At 39.5% G+C, this 24,551-nt stretch overlaps 1 protein-coding gene across 1 annotated transcript in view; it reads left to right on the forward strand.

Moving 5' to 3' along the window:
* The window catches only part of KCNK10 (potassium two pore domain channel subfamily K member 10), a 69,730-nt gene extending 45,956 nt beyond the window's left edge, over positions 1 to 23,774 (forward strand). The window contains exons 5-7 of the mRNA XM_032112756.1: positions 5,450 to 5,636; positions 8,803 to 8,945; positions 10,850 to 23,774. Coding sequence (XP_031968647.1) covers positions 5,450 to 5,636; positions 8,803 to 8,945; positions 10,850 to 11,461 — 942 coding nt within the window. The 3' untranslated portion in view covers positions 11,462 to 23,774. The remainder of the gene's footprint in view (positions 1 to 5,449; positions 5,637 to 8,802; positions 8,946 to 10,849) is intronic.
* The last annotated feature ends 777 nt before the right edge of the window (positions 23,775 to 24,551 follow it).

Below are 24,551 nucleotides of genomic sequence, written 5' to 3' on the forward strand. Positions count from 1 at the left end.
TCCCCTCTGGTACTGAATACAGTTAAAAAGCAGAGGATGGATTCTACACCTTCTCGTGCAGCCATAGCAGCATTCTTTATAAAACATGAGAACTAAAATAACACTGAGGCACCATGAGGTTAGAGTGTAGGGAAAGCCCATATCTAGTAGACTGGTTCAAACCCCTTTTCATAACCCATGGAGGTGTGTGAAATGTCATCTATATTTTAAAATATATTATAATTCTGCTGCTTGTTTTCAAAGGGTGTTGTCTTCTTCACTGATGTGGTGAGTAGGCCCTGGCTGGCAGTAAGCACCCACACAGTCATTTGCTCACTTACCTACAATGATAGGGAGAACATGGGAAGAACATAGAATATTCTCTGAGAAACCTCATGGGTCAAAATAAAGACAGGAAAATCACTTAACATGTACTCTCACAGGCAAAACAAACTTGACTTGTGGAATTTAAATTAATTTATTGACAATTAGCATAAACATTTAATTACTGAGTTGAGTGCTCAGAAACAAAACCCCCACAAACATTCAAAATTCCTTTCCTCCCCATTTTTCAAGCTCAGCTTCACTCTCAGGCTCACTTCACTCCAGACACCTCTCCTCCACCCGCGTTGTTACTGTGGGTTACACTCAGTCCCTCCAGTGCAGCAGCAAGTGGCACAGGGGTTGGGGGCAGAACACAGTGGTTTCTCTGCTGTTCTTAACCCTTTTCCTCTGGTCCTTCTCTGGTCCACCATGGGCTGCAGACCCTCCAGTATCTGTGCTGCCATGGAGCAGCTCCCACTCACCTGACCTTGTTATTCCCTTGTTCTCTCCTCTATTCCCTTGTCTTCTGCCTGTCTGGCATTCCTGCCCTTTCTTAAACACGCTTTCCCAGAGGTGCCACTGTGTCATCTCAGTGGCTCAGCAGTGCCCTGAGGTGGGTCTATTGGAGCCAGCAGTGCCAGAGAACAGAGAAGAACAAAAGATTGTTGTATTGTTCTTAGGTGTTATGTCCAAGACAGTGATATTTAAAATACATTTACCTTCAGTAGTCTCATTTAGAATGTGAAGGAGCTAGGACAGCTTATGACAAAATCCACAGTGACTGTTACAGGCAGCGAAGACGTTGGTGTGACCAAATTGCTGATGACCAAGGGGCTCTGTGAGCCAGTGCTGTGCCAGTCTTTCCATACAGCCTGATGAGAAGGGCATCACACCTTACTGAGGTATGTGCCAGGCTCTGGACCAGGACTGGCTTGCATTTGGCTGAGAGACAAGCAGTGTTAACCTATGACTGTCTGCACTATCTGCACTAGCTTGGCAAACATATTTTGCCTAAGGACATATCTAATGTTTGTGAGCTGATCCATGTGATATTCTGGTTTATGGCTTGAGTATGAAGACTGTCATTCCTGGTGTTAAAATATTTTGGTCTGGAGGAAGTGATTTAGAAGACAAGCTGTTTAATTAGTGCATGGGCAGAGACAATCTGTTATGAGAATAGTTGGCAGCATGGGGAAGGGCACAAAGTTAAGAGTAGGTGAAGGGAACAAAAGAAATATTAAAGAAATGTGTTTTCTTTGAAATGTGTTTTTTCTGCTCTTTTGGAGAGATGAGGACAGCATTTTCCATGCAGGCATATTACACTGACTCTAAAAATATGCCATTGGTCATACAGCCAAAAAGGTAACCAGCTTGCCCGGAGCCTTGGGGATATTTGTCAGGAATTCAGAAAAGGAAAAGTTTGGAAGATGGAAAAACCATCTGAGCTTACTGTGAAGCAGCAAGTGTTCCAGTGCTATTTTTGGTTTAGTAGTACTGTGTACTGGGGGAGTTTTTTATGAAATGAGAGGTGGCACTACCGAATCTTGGAAAAGGCTTATATGAAATATGCTGTTCATGGAAATAGATATGTTCCACGTATTTAGCATTTAGTCTAGTCTGATAAATGACGGTAGCTTCTTTTGATCCATACTTAATGTCTGCTGCTCCCTTTTCATAGGAATGTATATCAACCCTGTGGTCTCAGTTTGCAAACTCAAAAACATTGTTTGGTGCTTTTGTTGTCAACCATCAGGTCAGAAAAACTGTACCTCAGTTAATTCACCTGAAGAAAGCAGAAGACATAAAATAATCCACTACACTGGCTTTGCTCTATTGGGCCAGAGAGAGAAAAAAGAAAGTAAAAAACCCAAGGTTTATTTTAACTCATGAAATGATTAGGTAAGACCAAAACTACTAAACCGCCTGTATATATAATAGAAAAAGGGGAAAAAACAAAGCTGCAGTTATTGATGGAAAAGATGGATAATAACTAAATTCCACTGATAAGGGTGTTTTCATTAGTCTGTCTGTTCTTACCCCTCTTGGCACTAGAGCAGATTGACAGTAGGTTGTTTGAATTAATGTAAGCAAGATGATATCAGTAATGTTGCCAGTTTAGCACTTAGCCACCTTAAGAATAAAATCAGCACTGTCACTGGAAAATGGAAGTGACCCCGATGGGTGCACAGAAAACTCTCAGTTCTTAGATTCCTTCTTTGATGTTTTCCAGATTAGTTCTAGGTGGATTTAAATTGGTCTCATTAGCAGGGACTAATTTATTTATAGTTGAAGAATGTCTTACAAATTACGTGCTTCATCACTGTGGAGAGAAATTGTTGGTAAACAAACTTAAAAAGAGAAAGAGTGGAAAATATCTCTTTTAAAGGTGTTTTAACTTTACTTGAACAGCTATAAGATTAGCTGCCTTTCTTGGGGGAAGGTGTTTGTTAAACTATTTGTAAACTATTTGTAAACTATTACTTTTTGACACCTATAGAAAATTCTGTATTCATGCCACAAAATGGGTTCAGATGATGTCTTACCCTGGCAGAAGTTGCTCAGCTATTTGAGTATGTTTGGCTCCAGGCTGAAAATACTCTTTAAAAGAAAAATTTGTATGAAGTTATTCAGGCTTCTCAACCTTTAGTATTATATAGAGTGATTATTGATTTATTCGTTTATTTATTTGTTTTAAAAATGACTTGGTGTAACACTGCAGTGAATTACATTTTTTAGTGTGTCATTATTACAATGTACATACTCCATTAGTAAGCACATTTATGCATTAGCATTTTTTTTATCTGTAGCAGTTATACTCTACTGTGAGTTTCCTCTGGATGCATATCTAACTGTAAAAAGACCCCCCTTTTCACTTCTATCCTGCATTTCATGTGTTACTGTTCATTAAGTAATTCTTTTTCTGAGTCCTGCTTTTGTGCTCTTTTCAGCAGCTCTAAAAATGCTATGCCTGATTCACCATTGCTTTCTGCCTTCATTTGTACCCTCAGCTGCTCTGCTTTTGTGTGAGTGACAAAGGTGCACAGTAACCATGAGTCAGGCCTTTTACAGATCTTCTCATTAACATTGTTACCATTTTTACTTAAAAAAACCGACAACCTTTGGCTGAGTTTATCACCCATGAACAAGGGGATGTCCTGAACATTTGGTACTGAATTGCAGGCCATTCATTTTGTTCCTGTTTCTCTCATGAGACAAGACAATTCTGACATGTACTGAAATGCGTTTTAATTTTGCTCTGTGGGAACTGGAGGAAGGATTACTGGGCATAACTTTGATGCTTGGTAGCTCCAAATTACTTTTTGTCCAAGGATTCCCAAGCTGTCTCCTAACTCACTGTAGCAAGGTTTCTGACACTTCATTTTTGCATATCAGGAAAATGAAGCATTTAGTAGAAGTAAACAAGTCACATTGGTCAAGCTAGAAAATAAACATCAATTTGGTTAAGACTTCATTCTCAATGATAAAAGGCAAGGGTGCCAATCTAGGACACTCTGTAACATCCATGTGATCAGTTCTTTTCCCTTCACCACTCATAAGTCTGAAATCCTGCCATTGTGAATGTGTGTCCATAACTCTTAAAGAAGATAGATCATTCTTTGGTATTTTAGCAAAATACTCAAAATAGCTCTTTGGAAAAAGAGGAAATAAGAAGTTAATTTGGGTTTTATATTTTTGTGTTGTTTTTCCCCTTGGTACTTGGAAGTTTCTTCCATGTCTTATATTTGGCATTATGTTACTAATCTTACTGGACTATTTCTATTCATCCAGACACAGAAAACAGTGCACACACACACAGAGACAAAAAAAAAGCCCTAAGTGTAGGAATCATCTTAAACAGTATCAGAATTAAAAGTATCTATGAAACATGACATTTATGCTGCTGCCTGGTTCTGAATGCATCTCAGATCAGAGGAGTACTTAACGAGGGTCTGACACTGCACGTCTAAAAGAAATGCTCATGTTTTTGGGGAAGCACAGTATTGCTCACAAGCTGGTTAGATATTAACCAGTCAGGTAATATCCCTTCTGTATATTACAAAGATAACTTCTGAGATCTTATTTCCTGTCTAGGCAATGCCTTAATCTGAAATGAGATCTCATTTCTGGGTTAAGGGAGATGCTTGATTTGGAAAACTAATTTGCAAATATGACTTACAGTGACCTCCACGTTGCTTTTCCAGGATAAATAGAGAATTTACACTGCCACTGAATTAATCCACAGTAAGATTTCTAGTAATTTAGAGGTTTTTCATGAAACTTTATTGGATGCTGAGTTTATTCACAGCAGACAAAATCTGAAATAAATCTGCCAGAGTCAATTGTGTTAATCCAGGCTTGTATTAATATTAATAGAAACAAAATCTAAGTATACATTAAATATATTGAGAGTTTATATGATTTAGGAGTGTAAAATATTACAATTACACTCGGTATATTTTTATTCAGTTTATAGCAGCCAGTAACACATACTCTTTGTTTAAGAGCTTTCCAGTGTGGATTTACATAGGTAATTTTTTCTCAGGCTGTTTGGTATTTGACATAAATCCTTTATTTCTGGAGTAAACCAATAATATAGTTTTCTATTTTTGAAAAGGAGATTTAACCTTCATGTTTGTGAATGAAAGCTGGAAATCCTGAGTCTAGAAAAGCCAAAGCATGAATTATTGCTACATAAAATTGCAGCTTTTCAGTGGGAGGAAAAGGGCTTTATTTTCATTTTAATCTTGGTCCTGTTTGTTGAATGCTTGGTGCTGGTGAGGCAGTGTGGGTGTACACACACACGTGGAGGTCTGAATGTGCACTTTTTCTTACACATTGAACCTGAACTGGAGTGTATTGGTGCCCTTCAGGAGTGTTTTTACAGGTGGTGTTTGTGGTAGATTAGTCACTGCCTGGTGCATGGAAAATGGGAATCATGATAATCTGGGGCCAGACATGGAAGTTTACTATTACTTGGGCAGGGCTCTCACTAAGAGGGAGAGAGACGGTTGTATTCCACCTAACAAACTCAAAAAGGCAGAAAGAGAATAGCAGGTGACACCAGCATAATCAGCATGTCATTCACAAAGTATACAGCTCCAGAAATCCACTCAAACATTTTCTTTCCTGTTATTTCTTTTTCTAGAAAAAGCAAGTGAGTCAAACAAAGATCCGGGTGATCTCCACCATTGTCTTCATCCTGGCAGGCTGCATTGTCTTTGTGACCATTCCTGCGTTTATCTTCAAATACATCGAGGGATGGACAGCCTTGGAGTCCATCTACTTTGTAGTTGTTACTCTGACCACTGTTGGCTTCGGTGACTTTGTAGCAGGTGAGCAGCTTTGAGTCAATGTGCACAAGGGCCTTGGCTCTTAGCATTTGTTTTCTGTTCCAGAGAGGAGGCTCTTCACAATGGGTTATATTCCAGTTAAATGATGCCAGGTGTTTCTGTTGGGATTAGTGTGCAGTAGGACACCAGGTTGATTTAAGGTCCAGGTGCCTTGCCATTTGTAGATTGCAAGCCTTCAGCAATGTAAATAATGGGAGCCTGCAAAGTCGTGATTATCCTTTATTGTGCAATGAATTATGCAAAAGTCAAATTACTTTCCCATTGAATTAAAGATTTGTATTAGTCCATTAGTGCTCAGTCTGAAGCTGACTGCAGAAGCAAGTAGCCCAAATGATGAATGGAGGACTGAGCCATAGGTCTGTAGAATTCTCTGGTCAGATACTGTAGTGAGCCACTACTACAGGAGCTGCAGCATTTCAGAACCTGCATTTTGTTTCCTAACCTTGGCAGAAATTTTGACATTGCAGTTGCCCTGTTAAGGAAAACTCTTGTAGGAGAGAAGGACTAATGGGGTATGTATCTCAGTGCTTGGAAGAGACTCTCTAAGATTAATACAGTACCAGCAAGAACTATAAATATCTACCCATATACAATTTCCAAAGAGGGAGTTGAGATAGTTGGCTGGAGAGATGAGAGATACATTTTTTTTTTCACACAACTGCTTCGATAACAAAAACGTGGTTAAAATATGTGGACTTTTTTCCATCAGTGCATGACCTCTACTCCTTATTCCTGTTAGTGGTCCTAATTAAATGCATTAAGTTGCCTGTGTTAAAAACTGTCAAATTGTGCTTCTTAGTCCCTATAAAAAGAATGAATTAAAAACACCAAATAAAATCACAAAATTTTCTTTGCTCAAGTAGTGTAGACAAGTCTTTTTGTAGAGAAGACTCTAATCCTCCTTTTTTATGACATACTGGCATAGAAGACATGAATTATTGAGGAAAAAATAAAGTCACTGAACAAAGAAAGACCCAGATATTAAAAAAAACCAGTTTTACGAGCATTCAGGTACAGAAGTGATTGTGTGACCTTTGTCCATTTTAACCACTTAGATGTCTAGAGGAACACTCTACTGATATTCTTTGGGGTATCACAGTATGAAATGAAAATATTTTACAGTATTTTTCTTAATAATACCACACCAGTATTGTTTAATAATATAATAGTAAAAAAGCTCTGAATATTAAATTGTTCTATATGCACATGATTAGGAGAATATAATCCACAGCTGGGTGGCTACTAACAAGCAGGATTTTTCAAAAATCAAATGGAAGACTCTGAATAAGAAAACTTCAGAGGCATTTTCATGATAAGAGTTTAAGGCAGGTGATCACCAGGAGATTTGGGCTTTATTTCTGGTTTTGAGAGATATTTTTTGCCCCTTTTATTTTCTGTCACTTTAATCTCTCAGTATCTCTGTTCCTTCAACATCAAATCAAAAATACTGTATCTTAATGGGTAAAACAGCATCAATGCAGCTATGCTGGCTTATTCCACCTAGAACAAATCCCAGCTCTTGGGAAACTGGGAGGTTTTTGTACTACTGTTGGAAATAAAATTGTGCATGGAGCCTGAAAAAACCTCTGTTTTTTCAGGCTCCGTGCACAATTTTTATCTGATAGGCTGAAAAAAGTGGTCTCACACTTTCTCAGTCACCTGATTACTCTGCAAGATAGATCTAGACAATCTGTTTCCTAGTGAGCTTCCTCTGGGACACATATGATCAGGAGAGGCTTCTTGTACCATAGCAACAGCAGTCCCTGCCTCCCATTGTTTCAGACTCTTAAAAGACTGGAAAAAAAGAGTGTGATTCATGCAGTCTATGGGGAGAGATTAACATCAAAACCAATATTTGGGTCCCTGCCAATTCTCAAATGTCTGACCTTCCACGAGGGTGTTCAAACACTGTAACTACACTCACATTGAGTCTTGATAAAATTAAAGAGTGGTAGAAATGTCTCAGATTGCGAAAAACAAAGGCGAAAATGCTGAACTGTATTTTGATTTTAACAGGGGGAAACTCTAAAATCTCTCTTCAGTCATACAGAGGTGTAGGTGTCTAGCTCTTGTCTAACCAAGGCTGGAGTCCAGGAAATATGCAGACCCCTGCCTGAGTCTCCTGGTAGGCTTGCTCTTCAGGCAGGGATTTACACAGGTACCACCAAGGTGGTGTTCACGTACACTGAGGGATATGGTGGTGCCCATGGGGCTCTGCAGACTCTGCTGCTCACTCTCTTCTGCTTAGGGCTGTGCCTGCCTCTCACTGGCTCTCATTTTGCAGTGCACATAGCACTGTGATGGGACTGAGAGTCTCAAAAGTGAGGTTGTGGTTGCTTTCTTTTGTAAAAAATTTCTGTATTTTACTCTGTAGTAGGCAGCAACCTGGCTGCTACTGCACTTATTTGAGGCTCTTCGTAGTGCAGTAGGTTTGCCAAATGTCTCACATTCTTGCTTTGCCAGCTCATCCTGAGACTTGCATGAAGACCAATGTAGGATATTTGTTGCTTGGTTTGATCCATATCTCCTATGAAGTCACAGGCCAGAGAAGGCGTGTTATCCAAGCAGACTGTATAGCCTTATTTCCAGGGCTAATGCATGGTTGGCTTCCTGTCAGATACCCTGATTTGGAAGACAAAGCGATGTTCCTTTTTTCTGCACGTGTCTTTCAGTCATGTAGCTAAAACCAAAAAAATCTGGAAACTCTATAACCTCACGGGGTTGATCTGTAAATTTTCTCACCTAAGAGGCTGCAGGCAGTTCATAATATGGAAGATTAGTGGTATTAAACTTTTTTCTTGGACATGTGTTTGTGGTGTTGCAAGTACTATCAAAGTAGAATTTCAGTGTTGCTTCAGTGTACGAGCAATACAAAGGAAAGCATTTACTGGGTGCTCTGGCAGGTCACATAGCAACAGAACAACAGGTAATTTTGAAGACTTTTAATTGAAAACAGATGGGGTTTTAATCTAAAAGGGTGTCAGATGGGGTTCCTCCCATCTGATGGGCTTCTTGTCTTATTATCAGAACTGCAGTGCTATTGACGAGTTAAGAAATAAATACTTTTAGGCATTTCTCAGAATTGCAGATATTTTGTAATAATTTTGGCACCTCATGATTTGTAAGCATAAGTATATGCTTATTTCAGGAGGAAATGCTGACATCAAATATATGGAGTGGTATAAACCCTTAGTGTGGTTCTGGATCCTTGTTGGCCTTGCCTACTTTGCTGCCGTCCTGAGTATGATTGGAGACTGGTTAAGAGTCCTGTCCAAGAAGACACAAGAAGAGGTATGACTAGTAATTTCTCAGTGGTTTGTCATTTTACAAGAGAGATTTAAGTGCCTGATTCCTGCTTGTCTAAATAAGGGTGCTGCTCTGCATGACCAGTGTTCAATATTCCTTGTGGTTTACTTCACTGTCTACCTTTGGTATACAGTTAGCTCTAATCTTTAGCTCCTTCACAAAGGAAGGGATAAAAACAACTGAAGCAACCAAGGTTGTTACACCTCTGTCAGTACTCAAAAATACATAGAACACATCAGTAGGATTGCAATTATGGAATGAGACGCCAGCCTTTACTCTGAAACTAGCTTTGAAATTGTACTAAAAATTTCAGTGTTCTCTCCTTAAAAATGAAGAGATTTTCCTGTCTTTTCCTATGCCAGGGAATATGGTTCTGAATATAAGTTTAGATTCAGGTCCCTTACTCTGTGTACTCTGTTTTTAAAAGTTGAAGAAACTGAGTAGTCAGCATCAAGGAGAGCATGACTAAATTCACTCAGAACATGCTCTCCGTGATTCAAAGAGGATACTGCTAATGCTTCACTCAAGTAAGTGTGGAAAATAGAAAGGGAGTTCCCATGACTCTAGAGCTGAAGCCTGTGGTGGAGGATGTTAGTAATATCATTTCAAATTTTAAGGCAATCTCTGTATTACTAGCAAAGCTTACCTGGCAGGGTTAACCAAAGAGCAGGAAAGACAAAATTTGGCAGGGGCATAGTGCTGTTTCTAATTTTTGAGGGCATCTACAGCACCCAAGGCCTGGTGCACCCCTATGCATCTCCATTAATAAAGGGGACTGCAGAAGGTTTGGCTATTGCGTTGATCATCATCAGGCACCCAGAGCTGGGAATCTGGTCTCCCACATGGATGCAAGATGCCTTCTGCCACAGTGCTAAATGGACACCTGTGCATCGGGCCTGCAGGAAAAAAGATAACTCCTTGTGGGTTACTGGATGCAAAAACTTGAGTTCAGGCTGCAGCAGCACAAACCATTGACCGTGGTGGGCTCCTGCAGACACTGTACTCCTGAATCTGTTCTCCTTTAGCTGAAGTTTGAAAAAGGCCTGTTTTAACTACAATGTTGCTTGGTCATTTATCTTGGTGTTTCTCATTTTGGAAGGCTTATATATTCAATACAGCCGTCACTTGGTGCTTTATTCTTAGCCATTATTCCAGCCTCCAGTGAAAAGGAGTAAAACAGAGAAAGACAGTAGGACATTCAAGGATATGCTCATAGTGCCCACACAGAATGTGTGCTGAAAACTCCTCCAGATGGCTTGAGAGTGTGGTATTTGGACAGTTGTGGAATGGAAACCTCCATTAAAGACAGCTACATTTGTCCCTGAGAATGAACCCTAGACTGGAGGAATCAGAGGGCCACTTGAAATTATCTAACGCGTATTTAACATTAACTGCTCTGTGACTCTGTGGCCCTGAATAGAACCTTCAGTGGGACTAAACAGCTGCATCCATGAGCAGTAAAGGAAAACACATTACTGTACTGCTGCCCTGGTTGTTGTGCTGTTCCAAAGCATACTGGTTTAACTGTATGTGATTAACTTTGCCCACTCTTGACCATCTACTGCTGACATTATGAGTCAGGAATTTTGTTCTTAATCAAGGATGGATTAGCATGAACCTGTCCCATCATGTAACACAGCTATAAAATGTGTAGGGTGGTAAAGTGACACAGGCAGATGAGTTCTATGTCACGTAAGATCAGTTGGTATGTTTAGAGTTTGCCCAGTGTAACCACTTTGCTACTGGAGCTTGGGTCCAGATGGATGCAGTGGAGATGGGACCACTCCCCAGTTTCATGCCAGAGAAGAAACTGCTTGTGCTGCTGTTCTACAGGAAAGATTTTGCTTTTTTTTTTTTTTAATTAATTTCTCTTTCCTCATGTTGTAAAGGTTGGAGAAATAAAAGCTCATGCAGCAGAGTGGAAAGCAAATGTGACAGCTGAGTTCAGAGAGACACGGAGGCGGCTCAGCGTGGAGATCCATGACAAACTTCAACGGGCAGCCACCATCCGGAGCATGGAGCGCAGGCGCCTGGGCCTGGACCAGCGAGCCCACTCCTTAGACATGCTCTCTCCAGAGAAGCGCTCTGTCTTTGCTACCTTGGAAACAGGACGCTTCAAGGCCTCCTCTCAGGAAAGCATCAACAACAGGCCTAACAACCTGCGCCTTAAAGGGTCAGATAAGCTCAACAAGCATGGGCAGGGGGCATCCGAGGACAACATCATTAACAAGTTTGGATCGTCTGCCAAGATGACCAAAAGGAAAAACAAAGACCTCAAAAAGACCATGCCTGAGGATATGCATAAAATTTATGAGACCTTCAGAAACTATTCCTTGGATGAAGAAAAAAAGGAAGAGGAGACAGAGAAGGTGTGTAATTCCAAGAACTCTTCTAGCACTTCAGTCCTGACCAAGTGTATCCAGCAGCACTCAGACCTGGAAAATGGAGTGATTCCCAATGAAGCCAAAGAAAGGGAGCATAAAAACAAAGTGTTACTTTAAGACAAAAGTTAAATGTAGAAGATGCTTGACTTGAATGAACAATGTTGGTTGTTTTATATACATATATATTGAGACACGTGCCTTATACAGACTCCTTACTCAGTCTGAATTATATAGCATCGAAGAATATTTCACTGTGCCATAAAGACTCAAGCTTGCTCTGCCAAAACAAATCAGGAACACAGCACTGCAGAATGGCAACAGAAAGCTACGCACATGGAAATTTCAGCCTGTAAAAGATTACCAGGGCAAGACACAAAGGAAGGGATTGAACCATGGCAGTATCACCAGAATGCTCCTACCATGGTGTGCTATTAGACAAAGGGCAGCTATGCAAGAAGAGCCTATGAAAGGGGTGAAAAACAGTGTATCTTTGTCATGGAGTATGCATCCATAAAGCCTTCCCCTGGTGATTAAAAAGAGGAGAAATGAGTGGAGAGAACTAGAAACCTTCAGTAAGGCTTAGTTTACGTTTTGGCACGTGATCCAAGCTAGATTTTTTTTTTTCCGTATTTTTGAGTCAGATGCATTACCTTTTCTAAATGCCAAAAGAATGTCCATGGACACCGCCAGCGCCTGGGTGCTGGTTTGAAAATCAACACAGACATAAGTAAGGGTTGGATTGCTCTTTTCATTAAAAAAAAAAAAAAAGAAAAAAAAGAAAAAACTCTGTGGGTATTTATCTTAAGTAGTGAAAAAAAAAAGAAAAAAGAGAAGAAACATGGATTTTTTTTTCTCATGTAGGAAAATTCAATGTAAAGTCACAGCAAGAAAGTGCATATGAAGAAAATATAACATCTCATGATATTGTTTAAAAGAAGAGAAACATCAATTTAATATTTGGCTAGATGTATAAAACAGTGGGCCAACTTTTTTTCTTTTTTTTTAATAATTTCTCATTCACACTTTCTACCACTGGAACAAACCCTTCTATTTAATGCTGTAAGACTATAAGGACAGAAGGGAAGCTATAGCTTTTGCATGTCAGCAAACTGCTGTTCTCTAGCTGAATCTGAATTTTTAAAAATAGACATAAGAGCTTACATGTGATTCAGATGAGGGCTCCCATAGAATCTCAGGGCTCTCTGCCCCCTTTTGCTGGGTTTGGTTTAGACATAAGCTGCTGTCATAATCTCAGAAAAAAAAAGAAATTTAGGAAGAAAAATATTGTGGTAATCTTTTAAGTGCTTATAGCTTTAAGTGCCATTAATGCTATCATATTTTGTAACTTTTTAAACAAGTATTTGGAATTATTTGGTTTATTTCCTTTCAGGTACTATCTGTGTTGGACATTTGATATTCCTTTTATTGATAAAAAGTAAACATGAGCTCTCTGCATTTCTAGAGTAAAGTGAAATGTAACTAAACTGGGGGCATTTTTAAAAAATCTTCTGTGCTGTCTGGGCATATGGATATAAAAACCAGAATTGTGTCTAGACTTCACAGGAAATATTCAAAGAAAAGGCTGCAAAATAATTAACGAGAATTGCAAAACATACTAAATTTTTTATAGCATCATTGGGCTACTGGGTGGGCCATTACAGATAGAAGATTTTGCATGCTGGAAATGAGAAACACATGATTGTACCAGCAATGCTTTCTCTAAGCTTTCACAAAACCCTAAATATTCTTGCAATTCGAACTGTAGGCTTTTATGTAAGGTAAGCATGGATGTTGATTGCAGAGACTCCTGCAAGCTAGTCAAACATACAGACATGCACATGCAGACACGGACTTTTGGAATTGCATGCCGATGTCTACATACACAAAAATGCATGTGTCATTCTGTGACAGTTTCTGAGATTTTATGCACAATGAGACAACTCAAAATCAAACTGGCCACCAGAATACATGATTGCCATGGCTATGAATGGAAGCATGGCAGTGCGAATGCAAATTTTGAGTATACATATTTGCATATCTAATGACTCTGCTGGATTTCCAGGAGTGAGCCAAATTCCACTAGTGCAGAGGAGGAAAGAAGTTCTTAGTTTGTTTTGTCTGCTGGTTCACTTCTCTTGAAATGTCTTATCATCATTTTAATTTCATTATCTGTCTGAAAATCAAGGACGGAAAAGCAATGTTTGAAAAATTTCAGGTCATTTGGGATTGCTCTAACTCAATAAGATCCAAGAGAAATTGAATTCTGCTTACTTCACCAGTGAATCGTATGGTGCAGGGCTGCACTCTGGCTTTACCTTACCAGAGGCAGGGCAGTAAGCCCAGTCCCCGGGGAAGGTTCCACTTGACTCAAGAACTGCCGTGGCTTCTGGAGACTTTTGTGCCAGGCAGCCCTGTGCTTGGCTTCGCAAACACGCAGATGGCAGCTTGTGACCATCCTCAGTCCCATCCTCCTCAAGCCACAGGCAGACACCAGCAAGGTGCAGGTCTCCTCAAGCACTGGAGTTCTTTAGCCTGCCTGTTACTGCTGATTTTGGGCAGGCCTTGAGTGCCACATATGAACAAATCTTCTGAAGTCTCATCCATGAGCATCACTAATTCTGTAGTGCCAGGATGGATGAAGCGTATCTGGATGTACCAAGGCTGTTCAGATCTGGTGTTTTACTGGCAGGAGGTTAGGAGTGAAAGCTACAATTTAGATTTGCGTTTGAATTCCAGAAAAGGTTCAGAAGTGCTCAGACATACGATTTGGGTCTGAGAATTAAAGTAATGCCTTGTTACATCATCCTGCGCTTTGCATCTATGAAGGATCTGGCACCCAAAAGCATCTCACCTGACTCTGAAAGCATGCAATACATTCAGTTTGTGCAAATAATTCTCCTTGGTTACCAAATGCCAAGATCAACATCATGCATGCAGTGTTCTCTGTTTGTCAGATGAGTTCTTCTCACAAGAAATGCTTGCCTGCAATAGAAAAGTTCTGCACAGTCACACAGACATCTGTAAGGATATGGGAGATGCATTTTCCGTATGTGAAATACAAGGTTTAGTCATAGCCAGGGGTCTGTCTTGTAGGAATTGTCTGTGTGAGCAGGGAGTTGAACAGCAGGCAAATCACAGAAAACAAGTCAACATGGACAAGTGACTCAGGAGGCAAAATTTGTTGGGCAAATTCAGAACTGTTTGCTCTGATGTAAGAGAAGGACAATGACATATTTGCATAGTTTTAATCTTAACTTTCTGTGTTCTCAATCTGTCCCCTGTCCAGATTCTAGGTGATGGTGTGTGTGTCTCATTCTAGTTTCTGCGTGGCCACGTCATGCAGGAGCCACTGGCTGACATTTTACTAGCTGTTTCTTCAGCATCTCCTGGTTTGGAATATAATAGTTCAGGGACAAAAGGTGATGCTCAGTAAACTCTCAGCGACATACTGAGCAGAGCATTTGATGACCTTTTATATCAAAGCAAATTGCTCTCTTTCATTCCTCTCCATTTCTGTGTCTGTGGAACTTGCTGAGAAAGTTGCCAGGCTACTACAGGAGTAAATATTTTCTTCTTGATGATTTCCTATTAAATACCTCAATATACATAATTTTTATTATAATATGGGAAGTGCAAATGGTGTATTTCATAGGGGGCCAGACAGAAACATCTTGACACCTAAAATGACATTTTAATGAGCTAAATTGCTTTTCCCCTTTTAAAGGGCACCCCTTGGTTTTAATTGTCTGCAACAGCTTAAGAGAGAATCTCAGCTCAAACATCATATGTTTTTATGGCTAAAATTCTCATCCTCTGGCATTTAGTAATACCTATAAAAAACTTGTCATGTTATTTCTAGTGAGGCTGCTCCACCATTACAGAAAGTTTTAGCAAAAGTAGTCTGAACCATATCCAAAACTTATTTCTCTAAATTAGGCCCTTTCCCAGCAGCCTGAAAATATGAAGTCAAACAAAAGGGTGGATTACTCACTTTAACTCTCAGATCCTGCCCTGAGCATAACATTGACATGGGAATTGGGACCTGAAAGAACAAAGGAAACATGGATTTTCTGTAGCTGCACCCCTCACACACAGAGGACAGCTCAGCTGCTGTACTCCTACAGCTTTCAGCTCTGCAGTCTGACTTTCCACTGGCTTGTGCAGGAGAATTCTGCTATGCCACTTTGGGGATCCTCCTGAACCATTAACCATCATAACCATCACTGAATTCATGCAGATACTGTTTTTCAAAAGATTTGTAATTTCATTACCACTTAATAGGGAACATTATTTCTAATAAATCCTAGAAATAATAGTAAATAAAATAATCCCCCTCAGTGATTTATATTCATGAAACCTGATTTTGCTTGTTGCCATGAAACTGTAAATCATCTGAGCTTCTGCTGCCTGTCTTTATGATGTCTCTAGTACCAGTGTGTTTCCTCCAAAGCCATTAAAGGACTATGCCAGAGACTTTCTGTAGAAATCTCTAACCCATAACAAGTGATATTATGTCTGAGTTCAGGTTGTTAAAAACCCTGTCCTTAAAAACCCTGCATTTTTTGGAAGTATTTGTATTTATGCTGTACATGGGCCGTTTCTTTGCCAGCTTTGGTTTTCTCAGGGGTTTATTTGTGTTGTCAGGTTGCATGATGTCTGCTACTCTCACTTTTCCCATTGTCCACTAGAAATAAATTACAGGCAAAGACCAGGCATCATGTTATGTTGTGTACTAACCTAGAGCAGGAAGTGTCCTACTAAACAGATACGAATTTGAAGGTGACTGGGGACAGCTTCAGTCCTCCCTGTGCATTTACTTGTCCTGAGCTATGTTTTGTCTAATCTAAGGCCAAAATCTTCCCCTGTAAGTCTGTGCAGTAAAGTGAAGCTAGCTTGTTAATTTTTAGCTTTTTTTGGCAAAGGCCTGCTGTTTTAACTCATCTCTGCTGTGCAATTTATACTTACTGGAATGGCGTTATATCACTAAACACAAATGAGCTCAGTTTCAGAAACAGTTCCCTAGGCATTTAAGTATCAATGAAAACACATGGAAAATCAACACAAATCTGTGGAACTCAAAGGCTTGTAGATTAATGTATGAAACTGATTGGCTGAAATGCATCAGCAAAAAAATGTAGATTTGAAAATTCCTTTGGGTTGCTGAAATTTTCCCAAGGTCCCTATCTACTCTACCACCAATAAGTTACTCTCCTTAATACCACTGCTGAATTGGATCATATTTTTCCTCCTGCCACTGCAGTTCATAACGTTGTTAGTCTCTGTTGACTTGTGTTGTTGAAATCACTGAGGAAGCAGTTGCAAAAGCGAATTTGGGGTTGTCCTGATGTAGCCAGTGCATAGTCTGTGAGCTGGATCATGCTGGGATGGGAAGGTCACTCTAAAGGCAAGTCTTACCCACCACACGGAGTTCTCAGGAACCAGTTGAAGAACGGCCCCATGCAAACACCTCTCACATGGCACACATAACTGGTTCTTGCACACAGATTTACTGGTGGTGCCTCCTCGCTCCATGCAGGTAGATGTGAACTTCTTGTGCTCCCTCATCTCTGGTTACAGGTCACATCTGAGCTAAGTCTTATCACCAGGAAATAACAGGCCTGCTGCTTTTGGGGGAAAGTGCACATTGCTATAGCATTTAGCCTTTTGAGGCTAAGAGTATCTGCTTTGCCTTGCTGATCCTGAGAGCAAAGCAAAGGCAGATGATACTTGGCATGTGAGAGAGAATACTTCTGTCTCCCAAATACATTCTATCCCCAAAGTCCTTTTTATTGTGAGAGCTGGGTGCGCTCAAGAGGAAGGCTTATGGCGCTTTTTTGAGATGTAAGCCAAACATACCAGCTTTTACCATTTAGCAGTTTCTTAGATCCTGGAATAATATAGTAGCTTTAATTAGAAAAAAGCAGTCTAGATTCATATCTTCCCAACAATTTAAATTTATTCAGGGCAGTGTATCAATGTAGTTTTAGAGTGATTTTTTTCCAAATTCTAGTAGAATTTGATCTGGACCTTGGACAGTACTGAGAAACCACTATTAGTCATTTTCAGCTTTTTGTTTGAAAAAGAAGTTTCTTAAAATTTGGGGAAACACTTTTTGGGGTGCTGTTCTACTATTTTTTCCTGATCAACTTCAAATTATACTATAAACAATCAGTAAAACCAGTTGCAAGGATGTTCTATCTACTTTCTTGTCTCTGTCCCTCTTTCTTTCTTTCTGTAAGATTTAATGGTGCTTTAGAAAGTCATTCTCAGAGAAATGACAGTTTCATAAATGTCATTACCAGGGTGCAGAGCAGAATTTGCTTGTACCATCTTGATAAGTTTTGCTGCTATTGTTGTTATTTTATGATATAATGTTTTAAAAGATTGAAAAAAAAATTGGAACAAAGACCATCCAGATGAAAACACTTTTCCTGTTGTTTTTTTAAATCTTTCTGTTGTCTAATCATCCAGCAAGGGGATGTAATTAACCTTCTCTTTTGCATATCTCTAGAAAACTGTGCCTTGCTGGTAATATCACTTTTGCTGGACCTTTGGGCTTGGTTTTGCCCCTTCTACCTTTTCTCCCTGGTTGATGATCCAGATTCCCATGTTTCCTGGGTGTGTAATTTGGGAAGCCATGGTGCTGGGCTGGTTTCAAAAGAGAGACTTAAATTTCCAGTCGTCCCTTTACCCATACTGAGCCATTTCTGCATTTAGTGACTAGTCAATAGGGAAGCAAGAAACAGAACATTGAGGAGGCTCTGTCTCTCTTTCCAAGTTTCTTTCCAAAGAAATTATTTGCTGGGATGACTGGAAGAAATTACTGATGGGGAGAGGAGGTGAAGGTTTTTGACTTTGGGAAGCACAGACAAAGTTGGGGTTGTCTTTTACTGTGATATCTTTTGCCTTTTTGCAGCTTTTTGGATGTTTGTGTATTGACTGATTTCTGTGTGAGGCCTCAGATTCCCTCGCTGTCTTGTTTTTCCTTTAGATTGGGAAACTGCAGCACAGGCCAGTCCACTCACAGAGGGTGCATACTCTTGAACTATGTTCCTTTTTTCAGCAAATGGGGGTGATAAAAAATTACAGTAAGCATGGTTCATAGTTCTGCATAGTGTGTATAGGGACCCCTCATGGCTGAACCTTCGCTTGACTTTGAGAGAAAAAAATAAAGAAAAAACCTTCTCTGGACGGAGCAAAACAATCTTCCCCTTTTTTGTGCTAGTTTTTATATGCTGTTTATGCTACTCAGTCCATACTGATTCTTGCTACTTGTGTATTAACTGTGCCAGTCAAGACATATTTCTCCAAAGCCCACCTCCATCTCCAAAATTATTTCTCTTTCCTTATGATCATGAGTCTTTTAATTGGACCTACTTTAGCTACTCTGTATCACTCATTTTTCATGCAAAAATGGTTGTTTGCATTTTCTAGTTTATGCACATTCTACTTGTTCAATTGATTTCCAGGTCCAGACTTCATCAAGCTACAGCTGTTTGCTCTGACTTTGTGACCTGTTGCAGGGGGTATACAGATGGTACTTAAGTTTCTGGAGTCCTCCAGAAAACGGACCTATTTAGCAAACTGACCCAAGTCATTGTTCCTAGAAGTGATTGAGAAAGACAAAGGAAAGAAGAAAAAACCCCAAAAAACCAGCAAAAGCCGAAAGGTGGATGTATGAGAAATTGTGAATACCTTCTTTTTCTCCAAAACCTATATTCAGGATGCTGGGGGTCCCACTAAGATTCTTGCTTAAAAATTATTTTCTCAGTACAGTCTGCTGTTTTGCAGAACACCAACTGTTTCGAAACAAATTGTTAACATGGTAGAAAACCAATTAAAGTTGCTCTAGAAACAATAAATTACTATATAATAATACAGTAACATACTGAAAGTGCGTAGTTTAGGGAGGAATATCCCACAGAGATTTCACAGCACATTTTTTTGGCCTGGCAGTTGTCACTGCTTTCCAGAAAAGCTTTAGATCATTTCCATGGGGGACCCTAGAGACTTTCCCCACTGTAGGAGATTGCCTCTGGGTCATCCCTTCCTTTCATTCTGGCACAAGGTGCTGATGTTTTTCTTGATGGAGAACTCTTTTGACGGTGCCATTTCTGAGGCAGAACAATGTAAATGTCATTACTGAACCCAATTTAAACAGGATGGATGGACACAGTAAGTTTGACTTGAAGCAATTAGCTAAATGGACCTGTGCCACTATTTCCTCCTAAGTACAGTTACCTCTTTGGGAAGAATAAAGCAGTAAATTAAGACTGTATTACATTCCAGAGCATGTGGTGACTGTGAATCTTGGTTGTGCATATGAAGAACTTGTTTAAAATATCCACTCCATTACACTGAGCCGCAGTGTGCCAAATAGCTTAATTGGTGGGGGTCCAAAACTGTGATCCTTCTCTCATTTACAACCATTAGAATCACTTTAAAAAGAGAAGAGTGTAAACTGAGCAACACAGTTCTACCTGTCAGCAGAAATCTGAATGTTTCTTGAGGTGAACAATTGACTCCCATGTGCAACCAAAGTGGAGAAAAATAGGACTACTGCAATTCCTGAGGGGAAAAAAAGCCAAAAACCCACCATAACAAAACATAACAGCAACACCCCCCTTCCCCCTAATCCCAAATAACAACAACAGTCACAGAGCAAAAGCTTTTCCCTATGCCACTATCTCATTGAATATATCTGGCCTTCTGTGCATTTCATGCTTTTGCAGGTGGCATCAATGAAAATTAAGACATGCATAGTGCCTTTTGCTCTTGTTAACCTTTCAGAGCTAATCCAGTGAGGAGAAAGTCAGCTTCCTGTTAATCCGTTGTAAGCAGTATGCAAAGATCTTAGAGTTGCAGGTTTATTGCTTCCCCCTTGCATGAGTATCTGGGCAGAAAAAGAGACAGAAAATTCTACAAAGGACAGAGTTGGGGCCTGCAAATCTCTTCTTCCTACAAGGGTTTGTGGGAAAGACACACACAGTGCATTCCAGAGCACAAGCTGGAAATGTGATTGAAATGATTGAAATGATTGAAAAAGAAACAAAACAGCACATAAACTGAGGCTGTTTTGCAAAGAGTCATTAAATACAGACAGGAACCTCATGAGATCATTTTTATGATGTCATATTACAGATTTGGGAGTGACTTTTAAGATGTCACAGCAGGAAAAACAAGAGCCCTGGCAATCATTGTCACATGTGTTGAAGCCTGTGGAGAGGCTGGAGCCGGGCTAATCGATAACTCCTCCACAGTGAATAGAGCAGCAGGCGTTTGAGGGATTAAGCACAAACAAATGATGACTGTGTGTTTTGTAACAAGGGAAATAGGTGCTGTCTGAGTAACAGCAAGATTTCAGCCTTAGGTGCTGAAAGATACAAGTTGTGCTGTCAGATTTACACCAAACTGCTTAATCCTCCAACCAGGGGTGGCTGAAAGACAACAGCCTACTCAGGTATTTAGTTCAGACTTTATCCTAGAGCAGGTCCATCTTGTGGGGAATTCATGCTGTGCTGTGAAGCCAATTATATTCTTTTATTTCCATTTCTTATTCTGGTGTAGCTCAATTTGACAAACTAAACATATTTTGTCAAGCTGAAAAAAAGACAAAACCCAACTAAATACAAAATAGCAACAAATACCCCCTTGTAGGCTGCAACTGTCACTTTTTTCCCCTTGGATTCCTTCAGCATAGCTGCCTACTGGGAATGATTTATAACAACATTTATCATGTTCTTTAGAAACAGCAAGTCTTACTGTTTGAAGAAAGGTATATGACTGCATTTCTCATGAGAAGGAAAAGAGGAGGAATCTCCCTGAAATCTGGGCTTGTCTTAAACTAGAAAATAAAATTTTTGGTAGCTCATTCTGCAACTATGATTTCCTTTTTAGCAGGAAGTTATTTTATATTTCACCTCCTAACAAGAGCTTTAAATGAATAATTTCATTTCTGCTTTTGATTGCTTAAGTTTCCTGCCTTTCTAAGCCTTCACTAATCTATGAAAATAGGTGGCTTCCTTTCTGTAGAATGGACCTCCCTCCCTCAGGCTGAGTACTAATAAATTAGCCCTGCCTACTTGCAATCCTGCATGAAGCAATTCCAGCTCGTTAGCTCTTCTTTGGCAGTTACCAAACAAGCCAATGTAATGCAACAGCAAAAGAGGTTTGGGCTGTGCTTGGCAATGTCTCTTGCCCATCATTAGTCACACATCCCTCCCTGGATTTCTGATTCCTGCTTGTCTGCTCCTCACTAATGCCTATAACAAGGGGCTTGCCTACAGTAAATTTAATCTGGGCTCTCTATAAAGTAGTTACTGGTGGTTTTTTTGTGTGTAAGGCCAAGCTGTGAAGGCCAGGAAAATGGAGGTACTTTCTATAGAAATCATAGTGACCACCATATTTGTGATCCTCAGGCTCTTTGTTTTAAGCAACGGCCATCTCTGGTGTGGGGATCTCTGCATATTGGTCTAGACAGACATATCTCCTATTAACATGTATAATACACTGCCATTAAGCATCCAGATGATGGGGAAACCAGTACACTGGGGATGCTCTCAGGTACTGAAAGAAGTTCCAAAGAAATAAAGAGATACACGTCAAACCTTGTAGCTTAATAAGAGGAAATAGTTAAGTCTTTTAAGTCTTTTCTTCTCTGTGTCTCCTGGCATTACTTAGTTATTTGATCAGTTTGTTGGCCAGTGTGTACAAAGAATGAAAAGAAGACCTACAGGTGCTTATGGACCTAAAAAAGGGACTTCATTTAACAGCACTGTGTGGTTTGGAAAGGAAAACTGTCTTGTAGGGAGAAAATGAAGACTCTTTAGTGGAGGTCTTCCTGTCCATTAGTGTAGTCATCAATAACTTGCCTCACAATCAATCTGCATCTGGAGAGCAGAAAGTCAGAAAGCATCGGTTGAAATGTGAACCTGTCAAGCCATAAATCCAGATATGTCAGGATCCCTCGGCCGGGCAAAGATGTGAACGTGTTACTGTGACACAGGTGGGTGTGGGGACACTGCAGTGCCAGCATTAAATGAGGGGTGCTGCAGGGTCGGCAGAAGTGGGGTTTCTTCTTCTGTGATCAGGGCCCTTCTTTGGCATCTCTTGTCCATTTAGAGACTGAAATACTTTGTTTGAGTATTTTAACAACCATAACAACAAAATCCTTACGTTTTTGCTTCATTGTAACAAAAATTCTGCTATATCTTGATGGGTACTAGGAGTAGTTTTCCAGAGAAGCAAACTCTGCTAAATAATAAGATTTATTTTAAAAAAATTATTTTAGGAAAGTAAAATAGAAGTAGATTGGATTAAGGAATACTATGTTTAGATCAGATTTGAAATAGGGATTTGATCAAACATTAGATGCAAAATTGCACAAGGCTAGCAAAATACTATGACAAACCTGGGCTAAGGACCGACTGGAAAAGAGATGAAATCTTGGTAAAACTGGAGCTCAGAGTTACTGGTCTTTCAATTCAAAGATAACCTCTGGAAGCCAAAAAATAAAAAGCCACTTGTGGGTCAAACCAAATTGAAGTAATATCTTTGCAGTGAAATACAAAAGCAGAAAAAACCCTCCAGTCAAATTAAATTGGAATTAATTTTATCTTTTCAATCTGAAAGCAAATGTCACATTTCCATTTAAAATGAACTTTTCCCTGAAAGTTAGAGGAGCCATCTATTACTTCAAATGAAAAAAAAAAAAAAAGGCTTACAAAGGGGAAAAAATGCTTTGCCTTTTTTTTTTTCTTCCCCCCCCCCTTTTTTTTTTTCTTTCAGATGAATAATCAACATATTATTCAACTGAATTTGGTTTGTCAACCCAAATGAGAAAAGTCAGATGGTTTAGCCAGCAGGAGGCATATATGGCTCAAGTAGGAGCAGGCTGGTTCTTTCCTGTTGTACACTAAAACTCTGAGCAGCTCTGAAGCCCGCTCTCACCAGTGTGCATTGAGCACAATCACTAAATCCTAGAAAAAACAAGCTCGTGTTTTGGAAACATAGACTTTTCCCATTAGGAGTTTAATGTGAGGAACCAATTCTCAATAAAGCAGCCAGTGCTAAGGTTAGCACCTTAGCACTGATCATTTAAATTATTTTGGTAGCATAGTAAATGCTATCTGTGTATTAATTTAAATTCTAGGCAGAGTATGTTTTCTTCCTTGAGGTTCTTGTTTCAGCTTCATATTTAACATACTGTGTTGTATTTTTAAAGTCACAGAATTTACATGAAGCACTAAGAAGACAGGAGTATGTGAAGCGCAGAAAAAATTGTAGTGTTGTTAGTGATGTGATGATTAATATTTACTTACTTTTTTTTCCCCCATGGAGCACTTCCTTGACAGATCTCATGTTCTAGGAAATAAAAATTATTATTGTCACAAATACTTAGGAAATATCATTATTCCTACTTTATAGCATAGGAAATGAATTAGATAATTCAGGTTACACAGAAACCTGTGTCCAAGCAAGGGTTTTAACTCTTGACTTGTTGCTATGTGCTCTAGTAGCTGACCAGCCATGCTATCTTGACTATACCATGGCTCAGGTACAGCTTTTCCTATAAATAAACAGCTGAATTAAACTTTGAGAGTATTCCATGTACTTTTTTTTTAATTAATTGCTAAATTGCAGTCAGACTTTCACAAAACTGGTAGTTGCCAGAATTAAGATTGTCTATGCACCTTAATTCCTCTTATGTCTGCTTTATGGGACAATCTTTGATTTACATCATCCCATACTTGTCATGGGGCTTCTGTCTCATGCCCTGTGTTCTGATCCGTTATGGAGTACTTTTATCTGTTCCTTCATGTTCACTGTGTAAACCTTGGCCTTATTTACTGACACCAGATTCTGATTACCTTAGAAAATATTGGTTATCTGGCTTGTTCAGCATTTCCAGGAAAATACAGAAGAAAGAATGCAGTTTTCTATGTGGCATTTTGTTTCCTAAACCAGGAGACCTCTTCTAGTTTCTGTATCAGAGATTTTGAAGACATACCACATTCTGGAAGGATACAAGTGTTTTCATCAAAGTCTAAGCAAAATGCTTGAGACTACTTGAGACTTACTCTTGAGAATTACTCTTTCCTTCATTCTACACAGAAACTAGTTTTAGGTAAGGCATCAAAAATGTTTGCTATTATAGCACCAACCTTTTAGATGCCAAAAAGAGATTACTGGGTTTGTCCTAATTTCT

Source organism: Corvus moneduloides, chromosome 6 (assembly GCF_009650955.1).
Source record: "Corvus moneduloides isolate bCorMon1 chromosome 6, bCorMon1.pri, whole genome shotgun sequence".
In the NCBI taxonomy this organism is placed as follows: domain Eukaryota; kingdom Metazoa; phylum Chordata; class Aves; order Passeriformes; family Corvidae; genus Corvus; species Corvus moneduloides.